The sequence below is a fragment of the Pelecanus crispus genome, chromosome 5, assembly GCF_030463565.1.
Source record: "Pelecanus crispus isolate bPelCri1 chromosome 5, bPelCri1.pri, whole genome shotgun sequence".
Taxonomy (NCBI): Eukaryota; Metazoa; Chordata; class Aves; order Pelecaniformes; family Pelecanidae; genus Pelecanus; species Pelecanus crispus.
The window spans coordinates 63,502,174-63,518,332 of NC_134647.1; the positions used below are offsets into that span (position 1 = coordinate 63,502,174).

The window sequence follows — 16,159 nt, forward strand, 5'->3', positions numbered from 1 at the left end:
CCAGTGACAATGTTGGCTTATTGGGGAAAGTAGAAAACCCCAGAGGGGCACAGTGTGGATTTTACCCTCAAGGCATGGAAGGATTGATCTATGTTTTTCCTTCCTGGTGAGAGAAGTTGCCCAGTGGTGGGATTTCTCTCTGGCAGAGACCATAAGGCATCGTGTCCTGCTAGCCAGCGCGTTGCACGTCCCCTCTGCTAGTCACCATAGTCCCACTGTTACCTTTCCTACGTGAACGGGGAAACAGTTTTTTGTTCTGACCCGGTTGGTTGTTTCCTGTGTGTTGTTCCCTAGACATTTCAACCCACCCTGCGTGGGACTGCTTTTCTGTCCCTGAGCTGGGTGTTGAAGGGGTTGGCTGTTGGGTGGAAAGTGGCTGCTGGTCCTCATCTCTGTGGCTGCAAAAAACAAAAATAGGCAAGGGATGAAAATGAGAGAGCAGAGCACAGGAGCAGATGTGTGACCAGGCTTGGAACTGCTGAGGGGTGCGGAGAGGACTGGAGGAGAGCTTTCCTGGGTAGGAACTGGAAAGAGCCTGCTGGGAACAAGTTATTTGTGCTTGGTGTCACATGCATTTTATTGCCACAGATGTGCACAAAAGAGCAGTTCACAAAAGGAAAAAAAATGTAATTGCTGTTAAGGATGTGTGTATGCAGCCTTGTGAGAACTTTGTGATTCTCTGGGAATTTAGTATACAAGGTCTGTTCTCACTAGCCAATGACACTGTTATTCCAACCAGCACACTAAGTATTTGGTTTCATTCCAACAGCAGTGTAAAGCGTATTTGATATATCATCTTCATTGTAATTCTTTTACAGAGATAATGTTGTCCCTGTCTCGTTTCAGAACTGTAGCTGCTGAAGTCAGGAAGCAGATCTCAGGGCAGTATGGAGGGTCTCCCCAGCTTCTCAAAAACCTCAATATTGGAGGCAGCGTCTCTCATCATACAAGTGTAAGTAACGCTTGGAACGTGGAAGACTGAAGAAGGTGTGCATAGTTATTTTGATTACCATTTGGAAAGAAATTGCAGTGCTGACAGGTTGTTGACCTAAGCAGCCCTGATAACACCAAGGAAAATAATTCCATGCAAAACCCGCTAATGTTGGAGGTCTCTATCTTGCAAAGCAGTTGGTGTGACTGGAAGTTTGTATTTCTGTAGAATCTTTGTAGGACAAGGGGCTTCCTTGACCAGATGTTAGTTGTTTTATCCTAGAACAGCCTGGACTGGGCATTAAATTCCACGTGCATGTGTGGTTCTCCCCATGAAGAGTTCTTTGCAAGCTCATGCACTTCAGGTAGCCTTTCTTGTGTTTCTTGTCACTCTTGAGAGTGGGGCCACAGTGGCTTGTCTACTCTTCAGAGGTATTTTAAATGTTATTGTGAAAATTGAATGTGGTTATTCCTCAGGAATGTGTATTTACTTACAAGTTTACAGTCCACTTTCAGGAGCAGCTGAAATGCAGGCCATGTTGTCAGAATCACCCTTTCTGAAGTCAGATTTTCTTGCATGGCCTACCAGCAACCTTCAAAATTTTTTCAGTGTGGTGATAAAAATTTCAAGAGTTCAGCAAACTTTTTCAGGCTGGAACTGTATTTTTGGAAGTGTTCCTTTGATTCAGATTGTTGCTTCGGGTCATAGCAGTTTCTTTTGCAGCAGTCAACTTAGAAAACAAATGTTACAGCATCTTGTTTTCTTCAAAGAGGGTTGATTAGGTCAGGCAGTACTGGAAATGTGCCCTGAATTTGATAGTCTGTGCAAGTGTTCTGAGTTTGCAAGAATTCTTCTCTTGTTTTGGAGTAGCGTCCTGTAGAATTTCCTCAGTTCGTGTACTGGTGTGTGTCCAACATAATGTGTTAAAGCTTTCCCATACAGAGCACAAATGCGTCCCTGCAGCTAGTATCATCTCAAAAGGGATGTCCAAGACTAAGCTGACCCCTAGCTTAGAAGAATGACTTTGCTGCAGGCTGAAAGTTCATCTTTCAGGAGAGCTGGCTGTGCCAGAGTCACTGGGGATTGAAGAGGGCTGGAATTCCTGTCATTTCTCTCTGCATCAGCTGTGTGAGTACAAGGAGACCAGAAGGCTGGCTTTGTCAGCTGTGTGCCCAGCTTTAATGGTGAGTGAGCACGAAGGAGGAGGAGTTAATGAGAGCGGTGTGTCCAGGGCTAATGCTTTATCTCAGCAATCTCTGTAGGGGTGTGGAATGATAATGCAAAGCCCTGACTTGGCAGTTCTGTATGGTCTTTTGCATAATCCAGTATTAGGCAACAGGGAGGGACCCCTGCTATTAGCGGTGTACACTGGTCATTGAATCCACTTCCCTGCAGCAATGGATAGATGAGGAATAGACACCTAGTTTTGAAGGTCCCATTGGACATCCATCCCACAGCATTCTGTGCCTCACTTGTCTAACATGTGGTTTCATCTTGGAACAAGTTGGCTGAATTGCCTTTCTGCTCCCCATTGCTGTCATAAAGCAAGATCTCTTCTACGTACCTCTTCAGGCTGCTCCTCAGCCGGCCATATTTTTGATAACTGTTTTTCCTTGTATCACTTCCTTTTGCTCTGAATTGTCTCTTCTGCTTTTTCTTCCTTTTTCTGAGGTTTTTCTATTCTACCATCATCAAAGTGTGCATGCTCAAAGCTTCAGGCCTGTTGATCTTCACATATAATTCTTAACGCAGGATCAGATTTGTTGGTCACAGTATTGTCAGCCCTGTCTTCAGTTCTGATATCTCTCATTATGCTGTTGCTGTTGTGTTTTCTAGTAAATATATGCAAGAATCCATAAAAATACTGGAAAAGGTTGTGGTAACTGGAAGCAGGCTCTGAGCCTTTCCTATCAAACTGGATTGCGTGATAGTTGATGTGATAAGCTTCTAGTTTGTCATAGTAAATTCTGTGCTGAGCAGAGGTGCTCTTCAGAAGCATGATTAACATGGAGTGATAGTTTGTAGGAAAAGTATATTTAGTGAAGTCATGAGTCTGTATCCTGAGGCTGCATAATAAGACAGAGGTTCACTTGTACTGAATTTTGCGTTAATTTCTCTCCCTTAGGCATCCGTCAAAATCTGCTGTGCCTGCCTGTCCTGGTTTGATAACAAACATTATGCAGAGAGAAAGCATTACTGCTGTGAAGCTGAAATAGCTATTTGCTCTGGAAAAGTTCAGAAGTTTGTGTGTCATTACAGTTTTACAGACAAGAAATAGAAGGTTCTGAATCTGCATGGCAGTTTTTTGTAGTCATACTGGTTTGAAAGCCTAGAGTAGGGTGCATAGTGTGGGTTTAAATAGGAAATTTATGCTAAAATGTATGGATATTTTAATAATGCTGTGTGATTGAGTTTCATGTGAGTATCTCCGCAATGGCAACAAGTTGCACTGTTGAATGTGCAGCATGGAACTGGAGGACTTTTAATGATAATGCAGATGTGGTCTCTCCTATGCAGTGCATCTTGCTCATCGTGTTGAGCACTTCCATAGATAGTTATGATCCAGATAAGGTCAGCTCTGATTCTTTGTTGACAGTTGCCAACAGTAGCTGCTTATGGTAATTCATCTGAGAGTCTTACCACATGCAGTCCAATGGAGATGTTTTTATGGAGAAACGTGTGCTTTTGTGAATGAAGGGCCCTCAGAACTGTGCTTAGTTGGGCCTTTTGTTTCTTGTTGACTGAAGCCAGTGCAGGGACTTTACACACTCAACAGACTTGCATGTGGTTGAATCTAGGATAAATGCAAAAACCTGTCAGCTGAATTTTAGCAAGTCTCTTCCCTTTTGCTTCATGAGCAGCAGACATAATGCTGCCAGAACTGTTTCTAATTTAGTATCTGGTAGAGCTGGGGAGAAGACACTGCTTTCAAATGACTGTAGAGGAGCTTGTGGTTTATTATTGTCAGCCTCCACCCTTCTGCCACTTTAGGAGCAGCTGATTTTAATTGCACATTCGTCAAACCACAGATACAGGTCCAAAGCCTTCAGAGGCTTTTCCTGTATAACCTAATGTGCTGAATTGGGACTCCACACAGGATGCAGTCCTTGCAGCACTGAGCTTTTATTTCTGAAATCCAGAACAGAAGGCACTGACAGTTTGTTACTGAGAAACAGGAGTTGGTAAGGTCTTAGAGTTAGATGGAGATTTCATTTTTTGCACTTACTTTTGCAAGTCTCTCTAAATCCACTGGTAAAGTGAGTGTGTGTTTGCACCTTGCTGTTTGTGTTCTGGGTTGTAAGCCACGTGCTGTGCTCATCTTCAGTGCATCGAGAGGTTCAATATTCCCTCATGTGAGCTGGGGCGTCTCACCACCAAAATCACTGATTGAATGTACTGAAAGCAGAGAGCTTGCACTTCCTTTCAGTATTCCCCAGCATCTTGCAGGAGGGGGTATTTGCTTTGTTTATTGGTGAACCGGACTGTTTACTATGGGCTATTATAATCACTCCTGACTAACCACTTCTTCTCTTTCCAAGTTTGTTTTTTTCTGTTGAACAACTCCTTGTGCTATGGTGCTTGTTAACTGTGTGCTCACCCTCTGTTGCGCCGGTCATTTCTGCTTATTGCTGCATGCTGCGGCGTGGCAGAGGCCTGAATCCTCTCTCTGGATTTCTGCAGTAGTTTTACCTGGGTGAAGCTGGATTGTGGTTTGTCAGAGATTAGCGTGAGTCACTGTTTGAAGCGACCCAAAGCTTTCTCTGAATCTTGGTGTGCATGCCTCGGTTTGCTGTTTAATGGGTGCTTGTTATGCTGCTTTGGTGTAGGAGGAGCAGAGTTTAGGTTTGTATGTGCAAATGGACTCATAGTCTGTTCTTCTTCCCCTGTATGTGCTGTCCTTTTATGAGGGCAGATGATGTTATCAAAGGACAGAAGATAATCATGAGGTATCTGGACCTCTCTTTGATTGTAGCCCAGCTGTTTCTGTGTCTTGTTCTACATTCAGCAACGTTTGTTGCTTAACAATATTTATATTTTTCAAATTAGATAAAGACTTATAAAAGCTTGGATTTCTGAATACTTCACTTTTGAGTGCCAAAGATAGTCTCATTGAAATGTTTTTGGTTGTTGTCCAAAACTTGATTTTTTTTTCCCTAAGAAAAGATAATTTTCTTAATTTTATTTTTAATCTTTAGAGGTATATTTTAATTAGAAGAGCAGCATTTCACTGAACTTGCAAATAAGCAGAATGACTGCATATGCAGTTGTTTTACAGAAAAATCACAGCTGTTTCCAAAGGATTAGGGGTAATATCTCCTGTCTGTTGGTGTATGTTACAGCACAGTTGAATGTTCATAGGAGGAGGAACACTGTTATAAGAGATGCTAATTAGTCTGGGAATAAAGGGGTCTGGATTCTTGGACATGATGTGATCTGACTATGTCTGCTCTCAGTGCTCTATTTTCTCCATGTAAAATAAAGGTGCTGACATTTACATATCTTTGTAAAGCACTGCCGGGTTTATGGGCATTATCTGGGCTAATTGAAGCTTTGTCTTGGATTTATTGGATGTCAGACTTTGGTTGTGTATTCAAAGATAGTATCTAATTATTCACTAAGAGAATATAGGTTCCTTTTTCATTGTTTATTTTATTTATTTTCATTGTTTATTTTAGCATCATTTAAAAGAAGAAGAAAAAATAATTTGTGCAAATGAATGGAAAACACTGCAAGGGAAAACATGACAGTATCCTATGTGGTATAGTAAAGGGTGTTTTGAAATGTTCAGAGCCAAGTAATTTTATCACCAAAATCACTAAAATTAAAAGGAAAACGAGCCAAGTCTTAATGCTCTCTCAAAGCTGATTAAGGCTTAATAGTGACTCCCATTATATGTATTTCCTGGAGGTTTTGCCCTGCGTTACTGAATGGTCTATCCTCATCAGACAGGGGAGGATAGGAGAGGCATCCACATCCTCTTCCCTGCCTCCTCCCATTAGGGATTACTCACACTTAACTCTGCTCTGGTGCAGGCGCTTTCTTTAGTAAATTAAAACTGCTACATTCTATTTCTAAAATCAGTAGTGAGTGCTGTTGCAGAGGTCACAAGCATTTTTTATGTTAAGTTGGTGAGTCTGGTATCCATTGAAAGGTTGCTGAGTCTCATTTATCTGCAATAACTTAAACAGTTTATATGTTAGCAGAGATAACTAATCTTAACTAAATGTTATTATACCAAGTAAATCCAGTTACTTAAATGAAGCATTCATGACAGGGCTGTTAATAAATACTCAGAATCTAAAAATGCCATTAAATCCTACTCATTGTTTATTAAAGTTAGTTGCGACACATTTTTTCAGGAATAAAATGCATAAACAAACTGATGTTTAGTGGAAATGCTGCTAATACCCTAAACTGCAAGAAGTTCTTAATACTGGATTCAAATCGCAATGTAAAAATATTCAGTCTAAGTCCCTGTTGGTCTGCTTGCAGTCTTTCACGCTAAAGCTGCCATGGTCCCAGCAAGCAGCAGTGGATTGGAAGACCACTGCTTCACGATGCTAAATTGCAGCTGCTTTCTCCTTCTTGGCTGTCTCGCTGCCGCTCGCCTGTGAAGGCTCAGGAGAGCAGGCGGAGTGTGCTTTAGTACTGGCTGTGAGAGTGCATGAAGGAGTAAGTCTATGTCAGAGGACACGTGAGCATGTAAGGTGTAGATGTGCTGCTGCAACAGTTCCTTTGTATATATGCACTTGCAGCGTTTTGCAGTCATAAGGCAGCTTAAATACATTGTTAGCCTTTTTAGTGGTAAGCTAATTTGAATAAGACCCATGTCCCTGTCATCTGGGCTAGCAGGGTTGGGTGGATGCACCCAGGTTTTGCACTGGCCTGGCCAATGCTGTCATTGTGCAGAGGCACTTGGGTGGCTCTGCAGAGCCAGCTCTGAACAGCAGGCAAGGAGACTTGAGGCTGGAGGTCCACTGTGGTCCCCAGAGCTTTGGTCTACGGGCTGAACCTTACTCCACGACGGCTGTGCCACTGCAGGGGTTGGCTGGGTGCTGGCATCTCCAGGCAGGGCTGCTCAGGTGCACAGAGCTGAGACAGTGGGACTGTCTGCGCCCGAAGCTGGCTCGGACTTCTGTGGTTTGTTAGGTGAAGCTTTGCTCCCTGTGAATGTGGCAGACACAGTAATTTTTTCACCTGGGCAGGTACATAAACCACTTCAGCTGTCCTCTGGTGCTGCTCCTGAGCCAATAACATAGGCAGCTCCACGTCACGCCAGCTCTGGCATCTTCATGCGTCTCCTGGTTAATCCATACCCTGGATAAATTGCCCACTGATAATTGAGATGTGACTGTGCCAAGTATTTTCCACTCAGAAGAGCATGCGTATTTGTGGTTACGACGATTCAGCTTGCACAGTTCAGAGCCACCATGGTTTGCCTGTGTGAACCCTAAGGGTCTGGAGGGATCCATCTCCACTGATCTGATGTAGTGTTTCTGCCAAAAGTGGGAAGTCTGTGATTTTTTTAGAGTCTCTGGTCAAACTGTTTAGCTTTTTCATTTCTTTAATAATGGAGCTTTGATGTTTTCTTTGTCTCAAGTCTCTGTGCACTCAGTTTTGGCGCAGTTTATCAGAGGGTGGCTCTTTCAGATCAGTCTCAGCACTTGCGTTTTCTGTATCAAAGTCTTTGTGTTCTTGAAATACTCTCTTGGTGAAATTACATGATTCTTAGTCATCAAAGAAGATACTGTCATTCTTCTTACCCAGGCTTGGAGGCATAAATCATGTCTTTCTGGATTTGGTAAGAAATTGCTTTAGTATTCCCAGATAACTAATTAATCTCTGATTATTATTAATATTTCCATACCCAAATGGCTTCTTACATTAGCATCCAGTTATAATAGCAAATAACCTAGCAATATTTGTACATAAAACATCTCACTGGTTTTGTGAGTCGCTGTTACTTGTTCTATGTAGGATCCCTCTCTAGGTAAGTATATTTACAAATATTCCTTTCATTAGCGACTTTTTCCATTTCAAGCATTGTGATATTACATGAATTTGACACACATTACAGATCATTAGGCTTGTCTGTAAAAAGAATCCAGAACTTAATACCAAATATTCTCGGATCTTAAAAATGGAGGCTTCAGACTGTTTCTGAAACATTTTTTGTCTTAACAGAGAATACTTCCAGAAATTTTCGAGGCACATTTACGATTTGAAATGAAGGACTTTTATCAGCTTTTCTCTATAGTAATTACATCTTTCAAAACTCCCCACAAAAGAAATAATAAGAGCTAGAGCAGAGCAGGAGATAGGGAACTACATTCCAGAGGCAGTACGCGTGTATGTGGAGATTATGACTGCACTTTATGGCTGGGGAGGCGTCATCCTTGTTGAGGGTTGGTAGCTGTCTGTGGTTGATGAAAAGCAGAGATTGCCTAGGAATCTCCTTGGTTCATTTGAATATTTCCGTGTATTATAAATGCAGCCAGAAAATTAAATGCAAGAGTTCTCTGTGCTCACCAGTCATTAGGCATATGAAATTAGGGGTAGGGGTTTTCTGAAATGCAGTGATGGTAGTAGACGAATATGTGATTCTTAGAATTTGGATCCAGTGATGACCATTTTTGGAGTAAGTGTTTAAGTGAAAGAAAATGTAATTTATGCAAGTAAAACATATCTTTTAATACTTGAGCATTGTCAGTGGTTAATATTGCACTGCTCGTGTTTCAAAACCTCTTTGAGTGACTATGGCCTGTAGTTCACACTTAAAAATAAATCCGATGCCTCTGTTTAGCAAATATATTTCTTTAAACCATTACCTTCTTTAACTTGCCTGCAAATTTTTTTTTTATTATTTAGTGTGTTCCGTTTCCTGGATTCTCAGATTTATGCTGAGTACTTCCTACTGTACATTGGATTTGGTTCCTGTTGCGGTTCCTTGAGATACCAGTATCCCTTTAAGGGTGACGGGATTTTGCCACAACAAGAACAGGCCATCTGCATTCCTGAATGCTCAACAAGGGAAGTGACTGTTTGCCCTGGAGACCTAGCAATAGCTAAGAGAAGGCTGGGGCTCAGCTTTGAAATGTTAATCTGCTTCTTCTGTCCTTCCAAGATTTTGCCCAGGGAGGCAGTGGGTGGGAAGTTGGTATTAATTTAGAATTTGAAGCTTTGGTGCAATCTGTTACAGTTTTAGAACATTATAAGTTGTTTAATATTTAAGGAGGTATTGAAGTTAAGATGGAACTTTGTCCTACTTTCAAAATTGGCAAGAAATACCACCCTGATTTTGAAGAATTGCCTAGCTGCCATGTAAAAATAGTAGTCAGGATCCTCCCTGTGATGAGGAGCTCTGCAAGGTTAATCTTTCAAGGTCCCTTATCATATCCTTACAGGGAATTTTACTCCCACACAGGAGGTATAACCTTCCAGTCCTTGCCATTGTCATTTTTACAGGGGCCCAAATTGTACTGTAATCCTCACAGAGGCTAGGTCGCTGCCCTTGGGAATTATGCATCTCATTTTAGATAAAAGGCAAATTGGTCTTGGGTTGGGCCACAAGCAACTTGGGTTCAAATCTCTGTTCTACCAGATGCATCCTGCCAAACCATCATGTCATAACCATTTAAAATGCTGTTGTGTGTCCCCCCCCGCCCCCCATGAGAGTAAGAACCTTGGGAGGGCAGAGGTGAGGGAGGGAGAAGGAAATGCGATGGACACGGTGCTGTTCATGGTTATGCTGACATACGCTAGCTGGAAGAGTCTGCAAAATCATAGCTGGGATCAGTGTGTTGCTTAGAGTGTGTCCCACAAGACTAAACGTGATGCTCAGTACAACACGTGTGAGTTAGGCAACAAGATTCTGGAATAGGATCTAGAAATAGCCCCTCTACCCAGCTGTGTGTGTAGGGAAAGGATAGGTTAAAGTCCTTCAGGCAAAAATCTGAATGCCTGTGGACATCAGACCACACAGCAGTGATCTACACAGGACTACTTCTGTGCTTCAATCAGTATCTGTGAGATGGAGATAATAATTGTCCCTTTTTCTGCCCTAGTTGCTACTGTGATCCCTTACTGACCTTCTGCACAGTGCCCAGGAGAGCAGACCTTCAGTCTTTAAGTACTAGTGTAGGTGTAATTGGTTCAGTAAGACAGCAAACTGGAGGGGGAAGCTGTTCAGGCAAGGGCATGTAATGATGGCTAATTAAATGGCGTGCTAATTAAATACTTATCCTTTGGTCACTTCTTGAGCATGATGTAAAAGTGCATCTATGGCAAGCATCCCCATTGCCTTTGTTAGTTAGGCATCCCTGCTGCCTTTTGAATCACCTTGCTCTGCATGCTTCTGCTGGCTGAGCTCCCTCTGAGCACGGCTGCTGCTGCTTTCCCTGTCAGGTGTACACAGCCAGCCCTGCTTGTCAGAGGGGTCTGCTCTGTGCAGGAGGGAGCTGGTTGCAGTCGTCCGTTTTCAGGAATGCCACAACAGAGCAGGTCTAACACAGATCTGCCCTTTGCATTTTTTTTTTTTTTTTTTTGCTTCCTTAGTGGGGTGGAATAAGCCATGAGCTTTGCAGTGTGGTGCCCTGGGTGTAGCTTTCCCGCTGTGTTAGCCCTTTGCTCCTGTAGTCCTTGTGTGAGATGCTCGGCTAAAGTAAATGGGGGTTTGTGTTACCCTCCATGGAGTTACGCCATGTCCCCTAGCAGAGGCTTCTGCCCCTGTTGCCAGGTTTGTGCAGATGCTTCTTTTGTAACCGATGATGATGATACAGGTAGGTGCTCAAAAGAAGGAAATAAATAGGAGAGAGACATGTTTCGGCTAGTGGTGCACTAAAACTGCAGCAAAATACAATGTTTGCTGTCTCAAGAAGGACAAAGTCGATAGGAAACGAAATTTTATTTTCAAGCTTTTAAGGGGATATAACAGTGAAGAATAACACAGCCTTAAAGAAGAAAGCTTCACTGTCCCTGTTGCAGGAGAGTTATAAACCTTTGAAATAGGGTTTTGTAATGCAACTGCTGAGAGCCATAACTGCAACAACACAGATACATCTATGGAACGTGTGTGTTAAATAGTTTGTATAAGCCAAATCAATCAGGCTGGTGTCTTAGTTAAGCTGACAGAGTATGTGTCTATGGTCAGCTTAAGGATGTATATATGCAGAATCATTATTTGCAAGTGATGTGTTTGATTTGGGGTAACTGGGCTGTGTAAGTCTCAAAAAGAGTCCCATTTGATTTCTTCTGTACTTTCAGTTTATCAGTACCTTGTACTTGGTGTTTACGTTGGCAGGGAGCAGGTTATGCCCCTCTTACTCATACTGGGCGGCCGCTTTCTCCCTGCGTAGTCCTGTTCATTTTAATAGCACCGGAATAGCACTTGCCCTGAGTGAGGTGGCAGTGTCTGATCCTGGGATAAAGACTGAGTGAAAATTGTGTTGAGGAATTGTCTGAAAGGTTGTCCAAAATTTGATCTGCAATTACAGCTCGCACAAAATCCAAGAGTATTTTTTAGAAGAGCAGCAATCGTGATTCTGGGAGCAGGCTTTCCTTAGCATATTTTTAGCGTGTATTTGCTATTAATTTAGACTATTCCATAGTCCTGGTTGGGAAGATGGTCAGAGCTCCGGTACAGCTTCGGTTTCTGGGGGTCCTTAATAAACCCTTCTTGGAAGAAACGGACACCGTGTCAATGATTTCTTACAGTAATGCTCCAGTATTCCTCCATTCAGTTTATTAGCGGGTTGATAGGTGGACTGCATGTTTGCAAATACTTGACTGAAATTGTCCCGCTGCCTTTGGAAGTCTGATGAAGGAAAAACTGGTTGTATTTCGTGGAGGCGGGCGCCTACTGTTGCTTCCTAGGAGCTGTCAGGAGGAATCAAAAAGGCTTTTCGTGGAAGTGGGATGAAGATTGCATTGAAGATTGCTGTCTGCAGCCTGCCAGCAAGTAGGGCTGTGGGAGAGGACAGCTTTATAGCTCCTCAGCTGTTGCCCCATTTCTGCTGCAGCAGATTTCAAAACCTTTTAATATGCAGCTGAAAGCGGGACTTGCTATTCTTGTGATGATCTGGAGAGCTGTAGGTCAGAGTGGTGCCCAAGGATAAGGGTGAAACTTTTGTAGTCTAAGAAGGTATCACAATCCTAATAGGCCAGGGGAGTCAGCTCTTGGGTGCCTCGTTATTTTTCCTGGTGCCATGAGGAGGTAAGCGGGGCCTGGAGACTCGGAGGTGAGGTGATAGAGCAGGTTCTGCTCCTCAGTCAGCGGTGAGGCTGGGATGATGGGGCTGGATAACCTGGTCTTTATCTGAACTCGTCCGGCTCTTTCAGAGTGCACGTTTGGTCTGATGGGTTGGTATGACTATTTCAGGTGACTTTGGCCAGATTGCAGATAACACGGGAATAGCCCCTTGTATACTGTGTCTGTTCTTGGTCTCATCCACAACTTCAGAGGGATACAGGACAGAGGAAATGTTAAGGCATCAGCAGTGAAAGCTGTGAGAGGAGCTGTTGTGGTTCAGTTCAGACACTGGGACACCATTTGGGTTCATTTTCCTTTTGGTGCATTTGTTCATCCTTATTTCCTCCTCCTCTTTCATCACTTCTTCCCCCACAAATATCTAAAGCTTAAAATAATGTGCTTGCCTTTTATCTGCCAATAGTCTGACACGAAGTAGTTCCTCTTCATAGCCATGAATTTATGTTTGGCCTGTTTACTCAGGTGCTAGACGGTATTTCTGGCTGCACAGATGGTGAGTCTAATACAGGCTTCTGGGTTTGACTTTTATGTTTGTTTACATCTTCATGGTACAATAGTTATTCGAAGAGACAAACTGGAAAATTGTGAAGTGCAACCTTGGGCTTCATACTGAGATGTATGAAGGGCTTGGAAACCCCTGAAGCACAGACCTGGGACCTAGTGTTGGATGGCCCCCTAAGCACTGCCCGTCTTTCCGGATTAGGTGTTTTTTAACTAGCGTAGCCAGTTCATTCATCTTTTGTCCAATACATTAAAATGCTCTTGTTGGAGAAGTGAAATTTGAGGGGTAAAATGCCAGGAATGGGGAAACATGGTGCATTTAGGGCAGTGTCTGCTCGGTCCTGCACGTCCCCATCAACTCTGCATTAATACAGAGCTTTTTCCTCGTCTGTTTGTAATTTTCTTCTGTTTATTGGGATGAGCGGATTAGAAAGATCGGAGGGAATGAGGAAGAGGTTCCTCTTTGTTAGCCTGGGGAGATGCACAGGTAAATGAGTTTGTGCAGATTGAAAGACAACACTTGCGTGGTCAGCTCAGTTTTGCTGAGCAAGTGCACTGGAAGGTGCCTTAGCTTTGAAGCTGCCAGTGTGGAAGGGAGGTCAGCAGGAGGAGTAAAAGTAAGTCTTAAAATTTTAGGGCTTAAAAATAGGGTCAGTTAAGCAGCTTTAAGTCACCCTCTGAGGCTACCTTAATCCTCTGGCCTTCTTCTAGTGAGGGTCCTTTCAGTGTCCAGCACAGAGCTGCATTGCTGCGTGGATGGGGCTCTGGACTGGCAATGAGGGGACCTGAGGGAGGGCCTTTTCCCAGCACCTCTGCTACCCAACGCTTCTGTGGCTTTTCCCCGGTGATTTTGTTATTTTTATCTTCATTTGCAAGGAGTCTCCATTTCTGGGTTCCTACTCTTCTTTGGGTTTGAGGTTTATCGGTGGAAAGGATTATATGCATGCAAAGTAGCAGTAGTATTATGCAGCAGCTCTTCTGAAAAAAACATGCACTTCTAGCAATTCCTCAATAATAAACTGTCACACTTCACTACTGTATGTTTTGTCAGTTATCTAGTGCCAAATGGAGCTGGTCTATCTGTATGTAAGAAAGAGACAGTGTGAGGTGGTGACATGTTAACTGTAATGTGGGAAAGAACAATGACAAGTTCTGCTCATAGTGAGTTTTGCAGTGAGGAAAACAGTTAAAAGTATCTGCTTTGTATTTTCAAAAGTTCTCCAAATCACATACTTGAAGTTCATTTCAGAGTTCAGGGTTAGAAGGGGAAAAAAGTTGTGGGGTCAGAGATTAATGTTAGGTTAATGGTTGGACTGGATGATCTTAAAGGTCTTTTCCAACCTAAACGATTCTATGATTCTATGATTCTATAAATAGATGATGATGATGGTGCATGTCTTTACACAGAATTAATTTGTGTCTTTTACCTAAATTGCAGAACTTAATACTGAGTTTCTAGACATCATATATTTTTGTGGACCAGATTCTTATCTGGCATAAAGTCATCTGGTCCAACTCACCTGATTTCACTGGATTCATGCCATTTTTCTTCTGAATGATTTGCCTTCCGTATTTTAAGAAAATTGCAGTATTCATTGAAGTTTGCTGCAGTAGGAGAGATTCTTTCAATACCCTCTGTGTTAGCCAAGTCTTTTTCCTTGAATAAAAAGTTGATTCTTTTCAGAACTTCTTGGCAATAGAAGTTTAAAAACTGGAATTTGAGATTGGTATAACAATTTTTTTGAGAAGCGCATTTAAAACTTAAGTTCTAAGTGTTCTTTTTAAAGTCATCTCCAACAGAAGATAAGCTACAGGGTAGTTCCCTGTTCCACAGGAATTGTCTGGATGACAGGAAAGAGGAAGTAGTAGAGAAAAATTGCTGAATTTTGATGTGTTTTTGTGACTCATTACACCACTCAGCCTCTCTGGGATGTGCCAGGGAATTCTAGGAAAACTGTCAATTGCTGTAGAAATGGGTTCCTCAAAACTTGGTTTTAGTGTTTCACTTCCTTGTCTATGTTTATGTGCAGCCTTATAGGATGATGATATCATATCAGAATATATATATGTATTTCTATAATACACATATGTAAAAATACACAGTTATGCAATGTGAGTATGTATCCAGTTTGTGCAAATTTTTTTTTCACGTATCTAAAAAAAGCTCACTTCTTTCAGTATGGTGAGATCAGTACTGCCAGTGAAATCTACTGTCTTCCTGCATGTGTGTTTGTTCAGTCATTCCTTGTGCTTTGGGTGCAAGCTTTGTGTCCAGTAAAGATGCTTTTTGAGCATCCATTTTATTTAGGGCAGTGTCCCTTCCTGGCATGGGCAGAGTCATCGTGGCACTGAAGGTTCTAATATCAGGGAGAAGAGGTTGTTAAACTTGTATCTGTAGTGGATAAACATTGTGGTTTGTGTTTGCCAGAGAAGTGATTTAATTCAAAATAATGTTAGTGTTTAGAGTTCTGTGGCTTTGTGAGTTCCTGGTAAATCAGCCTGTGCTCTGGATTCCTGTCTGGGGGCCGTGCCTGAGGGTGAAAGGGTTCTTTGCATCTTGCATCAGGGTGAAGGTGCCCTTTGTGACCAGAGCAGCAGCACGGTAAAAAGAAATCCAAAGTCACACACATGAAAATGCCTTTTTTTTTTTTTTTTTCCTTTTTTTGAGATGATCTTGGTATGCATCATAGAAATATCCAGAGAAATACCGAATAAAAGGTAAGGCATGAAAAATTGCTTTATGATGTGTGTTAGCTAAGGCTAACACCACTAGGGTTAATTATCATCTGATGTTAGATCAAGTTTGCTCAACAAGGCAGAAGAGCTGGTTTAAAAACCAAAGTAGAATATGTGCATGGGATGGTTTTTTTCTTTCTCTCTGTTTTAAGACCTTTCCATCACTTGTGTTTTCCCAGGTACCACTTACAGAAGCAGTGGACCCGGTTGAGCTGGAGGACTACCTTATTACACACCCGATTACAGTGGAGTCCGGACCCCTGAGAGACTTGCTTGAGTTTCCTCCCGATGACATCGAGGTTGTGTACACCCCCCGAGAATGTCGAACGCTTGTGTCAGCAGTGCCTGAAGAGAGGTAGGAGGTGACAGGGTGACACCTCAGTTGAGGTAATTAATTGTTCTGGATTTGACTATCTGCAAGGCTGAAGCCTGGAATTTTTGTCTGTAAATGCCTGAAAGAGTAAATACAAACCTAAGTGAAAGTATGTATGTTTAAGAAGTCATTATCATGTCTGTGATTTTGAAGGTGTTTGTTTTTATTCTTTTAACAGTGAAATGGACCCTCATGTGAGGGACTGTGTAAGAAGTTACACGGAAGACTGGGCGATTGTAAACAGAAAGTGAGTTCCCCTGTGCTATTTGTCAGCTTGATTTCATATTTAAATATTTGCAGGATGGCTAGCTGGTATGAGGAGGCTCAAAAATTGTTGTCCTGGCTACTGATT

The 16,159-nt window shown here is 42.3% G+C and overlaps 1 protein-coding gene across 1 annotated transcript in view; it reads left to right on the plus strand.

Moving 5' to 3' along the window:
- Window positions 1-16,159, plus strand: part of DOCK7 (dedicator of cytokinesis 7) — a 110,870-nt gene that overhangs the window by 9,255 nt on the left and 85,456 nt on the right. Inside the window, exons 2-4 of the mRNA XM_075711218.1 lie at window positions 847-952; window positions 15,614-15,789; window positions 15,986-16,054. Coding sequence (XP_075567333.1) covers window positions 847-952; window positions 15,614-15,789; window positions 15,986-16,054 — 351 coding nt within the window. The remainder of the gene's footprint in view (window positions 1-846; window positions 953-15,613; window positions 15,790-15,985; window positions 16,055-16,159) is intronic.